This window comes from Crassostrea angulata, chromosome 8 (genome assembly GCF_025612915.1).
Source record: "Crassostrea angulata isolate pt1a10 chromosome 8, ASM2561291v2, whole genome shotgun sequence".
NCBI lineage: Eukaryota > Metazoa > Mollusca > Bivalvia > Ostreida > Ostreidae > Magallana > Magallana angulata.
The window spans coordinates 44,641,263-44,649,475 of record NC_069118.1 but is presented as its reverse complement, the minus strand read 5'-3'; the positions used below and the strand labels follow the sequence as shown (position 1 = coordinate 44,649,475).

The window sequence follows — 8,213 nt, the reverse complement described above, 5'->3', positions numbered from 1 at the left end:
GATACGTCACGAGCTGTGACGAACCAGAATAAGCGGATGGTGACCCGGATGTCCCTGATGTTCTCTGTTATTATCGTTTGTTATATGCTCTCCTATTTTCCCTCTCTCGTCATTTTGGTTCTTCGGTACACTTTGCAAGATTTTCGATATCTGCATTTTTCTGAGGTTCAGTTTCTCTTTTGGATGTTCATCGGACGATTTGTTTTCATCAATCATTTTATAAACCCATTTATTTATGGATACTTTGATGTTGAACTTCGGAACACACTCAAGTGTCAAATTAAAAGGATTTACGTTAGAAACAAATGATTTCTTTCAATTTTTTTTATAACAGGGACGAATTTTAACTATTTAAAAGGGACAACATACCTACATGTATTTTACAAATATCTTAATGCTATGAATGAAATATATACTAGTATGCCTATTGAAAAACAATCTATAGATGAATATAGAAATAAATAAATCCTTTTCGAGCGGGTGACTGTATGTCATTTTCTTTATAAGATAATTATAACAAAGAGAAATAAGTCAGTCAGGCACGTTGCATCGTTTTAGCTCACCTGAGCCAAAAGCACAAGTGAGTTTTTCTGATCATTGACAATATGTCGTAATCTTCGTCATAAACTTTCACATTTGTACATTTCAAACTAAGGAAACTGGCATAAGGCTTCCTTGGGAAGAGAATTCAAGTTTCTTCAAATATAGGGTCACGGCCTCTGTTTGAATTTGATACTGTAATGCTAATTATTGCTTCGGTGAGCGATGTGGCCCCTAGGCCTTGTGTTAAAAGTGCATGGTAGCAGACGTATTCAACATCTTGAAAAGCAATGCAAAAACCACAAATCGGTCAAAGTCATACAACGTAATTTCTATTTAATGCTATTGTTATTAAAAAAAATCATCCTTTAAGTTGTATTTTTTTTTGTCCAAAACATGTTGGGGGTACGAGCAGCTCCCATGAAATTCCCCTGCCCCCTCCTCCGATGTCAGTAATGTTTTAAAGATGACACATGTGTTAAATTATTCCTAAGGTCTTGTTTAGTGTCAGGAATACATTCCTGTTTTCTAAGATTTATAGAACGTTACAATGGCTTTTAGCGATCTGTATTTATGAATCGACTACGTATACAAACGTTTACATGTATTCATATTTCGACAATTAAACGGAATTCAAAATTCTAAGTACATTTAAGATGTTGTTAATATAAGTATTTAATCAATTCGTATACATATTCATTTAAATGTTTTATACGACTGCGCATCCAGTTTGAATTTCAATACACAACTGTGATAACATTGTACCTTTATTTTTTCATTGTTATCAATTAAAGTGATCTATCTTCTAGTTTACTTTTTTTTTCTATCTCCATAATGTAAAGATTTCCACTGCGTAATTTTAAAATTATATCTATATGTTTATATGATAACTTTTTATTTCAATAAATAGTTTCAATTGAAAATATATAATAGTAGTATGACTTTATGAATGTGTGTTCAATTGCATGTTTCATGTTATTGAAAGAAAAACACAAAATATTCATACTCCAAAACTAGCCTGTTAATGCTCCCTGAATTTTTGGGCAGAAATTAACAAGTTTAAATGCAAGAAAAGAAGAAACAATACATCAAGGAAAATTGTCTAAAACGGAGGAACGTCGCCTCTGTCCTTAATTAAAAGTGAAAACTCAAGAATTCTTATTATAGTACATGTATGTATGTTGTGTATTGTAGGGTTTTTTTATATTGAGATATGAAGTTGCATTTAACTTTTACGGGGGTTGTGCTTTCTGCAATCGGAACATGTACGATACGATACAGATGTATATATATATATATATATATATATATATATATATATATATATATATATATATATATATATATATATATATATATATATATATATATATATATATATATATATATTATCTAGTGTCTTTGTCTGTGATTACACTACGTATCGATTTTGTACTATATAACCCATAATACAAATGACGCCAAATTGAGGCGCCGGCGGGGTTTGCTAATTTATATTTAAAGATTTAATCGTACGATGGCCTAAACTTATATAAATATAAGTAATAAGGAATCAATCTTTGAATATTATGAAGTGATAATTTCGGTCGGGGCGTGATCAAATCTATCATAAAGCCCTTCGGGCTTTATTGGATTTGATCACGCCCCGACCGAAATTATCACCTCATAATACTCAAAGAATGATTCCTTATATACATGTACTAGGTACATGTATATTACATGATTGTACAATTATATTAGTTAATTTCTATACATGTATTGAAAATATCTCCATACTACAGCTGCATATGTTATCATATTTACATCCACCAAGTACTTGTATGATTACATACATGTTGTACATTTCTTACGGAAATTGATTGTAATTTGAAGCTCATAGCTTCTTAGATACTGGCAGGACTGACATCTACGCGCCCCGTATATCGATTGGTCGAAACCTTCAGTATCCTAAGAAAAAATACAGACCACACGGTATAATTTGGCTTTTTCTTTTATGTTATTGTACAGATCTATATTAACAATAATTTGGTAAATTTTACTCAGTACACCTTACGATCAATTATATCTTTTTAAAAGAAAAATGTAAATACATGTATCAGCAAAAGATACATGTAATAAAGCTTTATATGATTGATTCAGGCGAAATTTTATTCTGCATTGTCGCTTCCTACATGTAGCTTCATATTCCGTATGCATGGATCACTAAAGAGACATAGGCGTCGGAACCGGGGGGGGGGGGGGGGCACTTTTTTTGCAAAGTTAGACCTAACCATTAGGGACATAGCATCATAGAGGGTTCAGCCCCCCACTTTTTTTTCGCAGCAAACATAATTGTTTCTAAATTTACCTTGAAAGATTGAGAAGTTGGAGTCATAGGCATACTAGCCCCCCCCCCCCTAGCCCCCCCCCCACTAATTGGGAATTTCATGTTTTAAGAAATATAGGTATACTCCCCCATCCCCCCATCCCCCCCCCCCCCCGGATTAGGTTTTCCATGATTTTGGGAATTTTTTTTTCCTCAATATTTCTGAGGATTAGTCTAGCCCCCCCCCCCCCCCCCACTTTCAATTTCAATTTGCTTTCGACGCTAGTGAGAAAGCATTTTGTTGTTTAAATAATCGATAGTTCTGCCTTAAAATTCATATTCTTATGATAAAAGGACGCAGTAACGTTATATACTTTTCGGAAAAACCATCCCAGAAGGATTACTCGCTTTCATTTTATCTGTCAACTGTCAATATTCATCCAAATATGAATTAAATATCTTTACTGTACCGACGCTTTGAAAAAAGACAATTTGAAGGTATTTATAAATATGAAATAATTGTTTTACAACCCAAAACAAAAAGAATGACTTGCAAACCACGATAAAGCCTACAGTTCCCATTTCCCGGATTCAGCTGGAGGGAACTCTCTCTCTCTCTCTTTCTCTCTCTCTCTCTCTCTCTCTCTCTTTCTCTCTCTCTCGTTCTCTCTCTCTCTCTTTGCTGCAGCGGGTCTGTAGCCCCCGGCCTGATAAAATACGGACGGATGATTCCATACATATTGCGTATAAATCAGATTAATCAGTCTAATACAAGTGCGCGTTTTTGCGCATTAAATACACCATTTTTGCAGTGTGTGACAATGCGGCTCCATGATATCTTCTATTTGATTGCTTTCAGACCTGGAGCAAGACCTGCTCTCTCTCTCTCCCTCTCTCTCTCTCTCTCTCTCTCTCTCTCTCTCTCTCTCTCTCTCTCTCTCTCTCTCTCTCAACATTAAAATGTGAGATTTTTTTTCCAACTTTAAAAACCCTATACATGTATATAGAACTTGAGCAGTTTAGTAGTCCGTGATTCCGGAAAAATCAAATCTGCCATGAAAGACTATTGCTTGTAATAGTTTACGATCTATTATGACGTGGTACGAGAGAACTATCTTTGAAATATGATATTATCACACATGTAATGCCATGTCTGGGTTTTCTCTGTCAATCAGATCATGTAAATTTACAAGATTATGGAGAAAAATGGAAAAAAAGAATAAAAGTAATTAATGCCTATTTAGGTTAATGGGTTTAATTTTTTTTTTTAGAAATCATTGCTTATAAATATCATTCAGAAATCTTCTCATGACCTATATGTACTTTAATCCTATTCACTAGATATAGTACTTAGCTTTGTTTATAACAAAACATGTAAAGGACTTTTGGATAGGTATTGACAAGATTTAAGCTAGCAGTTTCTAATAACTTTGAAAACAAATATTGTTAATAAATGTATATTTAATATTCACCTCTTCTGCAATGACATTAATCTAATAAGAAATATAACAAATAAACATACAGAGGGTTATATATGTCTTGAATGATATGTATAATACATGCATAATATGTACTTTAATGTACACAGTAGATACCTGTAATTATACACTATCTTTATCACAGTGTTGTTGTTACATTGTCTCACAACATACAAAAAGTACGTACACATGTACATGTACATGTAATTATTGTATGGACATATAATGTTCACTGTAGATACTTGTACACTGTCACTGTGTTGGTGTCATCTTGTCCCACCCAGAGATTGTTCTCATCATCCACACACACACTACAGGGATACTCTACCCCTTGTTGTGATGTTAGTAGTAGATACAAGAACTGACCGTTCTGGTCCAGAAGATGAATTGTGTCACTGGTTTCATCACACACCAGAATGTGACCGAGTACATCAGTACATATTCCATAGGGTCTAAACCATGACTCCTGACCTGTGTAGGAGAACCTGTGTTGTCCTGATTTATCCACCACCTCTACAGCTTCTTGTCTATAGTCTGATACACAGACATCACCATTGATGTTTTCTGTGATGTAGTGCGGTAGCTCATACAGTTCCTGTCCTTTGTTGTTTATCTGTATGTTCTGTATCTCTGTCCCTGTCTTGTTGTACCTGGTGACTTTACCCTCTCCATTCTTCCTCATCCCCACCAGTAGGTCCCCGTTGATTTTGGAGGAGTATATACTGAGTGGTTGCCAGTCTCCTGTTTTTATGAATTCAGTGATTGTATTATCCGGTGTTATCCTATTGATGACTGTGTTGACTTTGTCTGTATAGATCAGATCCCCGTCCTGTGTGACTGTGTGGTAGCCTTCTAATTCACCACTGGTTTGTATCTTTTGTAGTTGATTCCCCTGTAGATCTGTTTGGACAAGGTTACCATCATAATCACTGAACCAGAATCTGCCTGATTTACCCAGTGATATATGATATACACAATCAACACCTGGTACTGTGTACTCCCTGACCTTGGTGACAGAGGAAGACAGAGACAGTGTTTGTTTCACGTCAGATTTCTCTCTGTCTTGTTTCCTCTGTTTCCCTGTAGGTTTCAACTGTGTAAAGGCAGTCTCCATGGGCTTTATTTCCCTGTTCTCTGGTTTAGTGTTGGGGAAAGTTATTCTACCCAGTAGTTTTGCGACATCGTCTTTGCTATATGGACCAGCAGTAAATATGGGTGGGACTGGTTTGGATGTCTCTGGTATGGGTCTAATGACCAAGTTTTCTGATTTGAGGGCAAATGTTAATTGTTCTATGTTTGAGGGAGATAGGTAACCATAAAACGTCTTGATTAAATCATTTAGATAATTGATGTAATCATCTATTTTTTTATTTTGACCGTTTAATGTTTCTAATAATGACTGTTCTATTTTGTTGACTTGTTCTATTTTATCTGATGTAATTGTTTCTACCAGCTTTTTCACAGACTCAGCTTCAGTCTTCATGGATGTTCTTACACCCTCCATGCTCTTCTTTATTTCTGTGACATCTCTAGCAATTTCCTTTTTCAAATCTTGAGAAGTAGGCTCAAAATAGCTTCGAATTTTGGTAATTTCTATGTGACAGTGTGAACATTTTCCAGCAAAGACCAATTCTAGATCAGTAAACGCATGGCCGCGATGTTCTTTTGTACCCGTGCATTTAGAACAAATGGGAATCTGGCATTCCTCACAGAGAAGTTCTATGTTTCTTGTGGGATGGATTTTACATTTCTCCAGAGGAAGCGGTCGTTTGCGTTGTTTATAAGGGACTACTTCGTGGTTTTTGGTTTTCTTATTCTTCTGATGTTCATCTCTGCATTGTTTACACATTTGTTGGTGACAGTCATTGCAGTAAAACTGACAGTTCTTCTCACAGTCTTCAGTGCCACACACCAAATAATGCTGGGCGTCAGGTGGTATTTGGGATTCAGATAATGCCATCTGAAATGAGAAAAGTACTTAAAAGTTTGAGGGACATTTTACATTTCTTTATTTTGCTACTAAATATTATTAAGGAGTCAATCATTTCTACATAACCACGCCAACCCCCTCCCCCCCCCCCCCCCACCCACACACACACACACACCACACGCACATATAAAAATACATACATTAAACAAAATCTTGGCGGTGTCTTAGGAATACCTTTGATAATTCAACAATCATGAAATATAAAATCAATTCATATTAATTTCAATTTCTTTAAGGGGGGGGGGGGGGGTCCAGACCGTTCCCTTTCCTCAAGATTCGCGCATAATATAATACCCTCTCTTAATAAAGTAATTATGGACTTATAAGTAAACTCAAACAGCGTGAGTCTCATCTATTTGTGACCCAGGTTTATTTAAAGTATGCATTTTCGGTAAACTAAAACATTGGTGAATGTTTGAGCCAGTGGTAGAGAATGCTTGTCTATCAAACAATGTCCCCTACTTTCGGTTCAGTACAATTATAAACAATGATTCATTGTTGATCGAATTCATAATCTTGAAGTAAACCCACTATTACGAGGATATGTTATCTTTCTTACCATCATGCGATATAGAAAACAATTTTTATAACTCACCGTGTGTATCAATGTGACGTTTTGTAAGTTACACCAGCCATTACCGCGTGAATCACGCCCTATTAGATTAGAATGAGAGAATACGAGACTTGTGTAATTTACTTCCTGGTCGTGTACGTACATGTAGAGACAAGGTTTAAATCTCCTGACCTCCTACCTTGATAAAACAATCAGAGTGACTGTGTATTTGAATTTTCAATGTAGGGTACTATAATATCAGAACTCTGTAATGACATCATTAAATTAAAGTAAACTGGTGTATAGATCATATAGGTGTCGGAACCGAAAGGGCCAGCCCCCCCCCCCTCCCCATTTTCTCTCGCAGCAAAGATAATATTGCTTAAATTTACAACAACAAAAAATAGAGGTATCAGAAATACGCCGCCCCCGCCCCACAATTGTGGTAGAATGTAAGGAATTAAAATGAAAATAAGGAAATTTTAAGACTGATATTGCAGTTATTAGAAAAGAAATTCATAGGTAAGATTTTTTTTTAGTTATAGGTATACTACTAGTACTACCCCCCCCCCCCCGAAATTAGAAATAATAATTTCATGAATTTTGGAATTAGGCTTTTTTTTTTTTGCTTGTCAAGATTCCTGATGATTAGTCTAGCTCCCTTCCTCCCCAACCCCGCTTTCAATTTGCTTCCGACGCCACTGGATCGATATCATGCAAGTTCGAAAACTGGCTCCCAACTTTTTACTGTTGCAGTAATTTTTCCAAAATTTACATGTTAAAAGTGGAATTAAAACGGTGTTCACCCCCCACCCCCCCGCCTCCCCCCCCCCCCCCCCTGCACTCTTTTTGCGGGCATGTAATAAATGGAAGTGAACATAAGAAAATCATTCGTAAAATTGAAGCAAACAGAAAACTGACCCCCCCCCCCCCCACCCCGCAATTGATAAGGATTTTTCAAAATTTTGAGAGTTTAAGAATTTCCTTCCTTTTTTATGGGGGGGGGGGGCTTGTCTTGATTGTTTGTATGAGGCTGATGACCCCTCGCCCCACTTTCATAAACGATAGTACGTACGTTTCTGTCTGTCTCCCACTATACATGTAGATCCGTGGATGTTGGGAGTATACAAGTTAGTCACCATAGTATATAATGTATTGACCAGTATGTTGTAAACTTTAATAAATCATATACATGTACATGTCAACTATATATACATTCTCTACACGTACATACATAGACTTTAAGTGCAAATAACATAACTCATGAACTCATTGAAAATTTTACATCTAGAATGTAATTGAGACAGTGTAAAATAATTTTGAAACAGCTGACACGGATATTGGATT

General features: G+C 35.9%; 1 protein-coding gene across 1 annotated transcript; it reads right to left on the bottom strand.

The window, feature by feature from the left end:
- Nucleotides 1-4,235: 4,235 nt before the first annotated feature.
- On the bottom strand, nt 4,236-6,989 carry LOC128158194 (uncharacterized). Its single transcript, XM_052820946.1, has 2 exons — nt 6,909-6,989; nt 4,236-6,283 (listed from the first exon to the last, which is right to left on the bottom strand). Exon 2 carries the CDS (start codon nt 6,281-6,283, stop codon nt 4,553-4,555), a length of 1,731 nt encoding a protein of 576 aa, XP_052676906.1. The 5' UTR covers nt 6,909-6,989; the 3' UTR covers nt 4,236-4,552.
- Nucleotides 6,990-8,213: the final 1,224 nt, after the last annotated feature.

Bases quoted from the DNA above. Each gene is read 5' to 3' on its own strand.
- LOC128158194 (XM_052820946.1), bottom strand. From the start codon at position 6,283: ATGGCATTATCTGAATCCCAAATACCACCTGACGCCCAGCATTATTTG.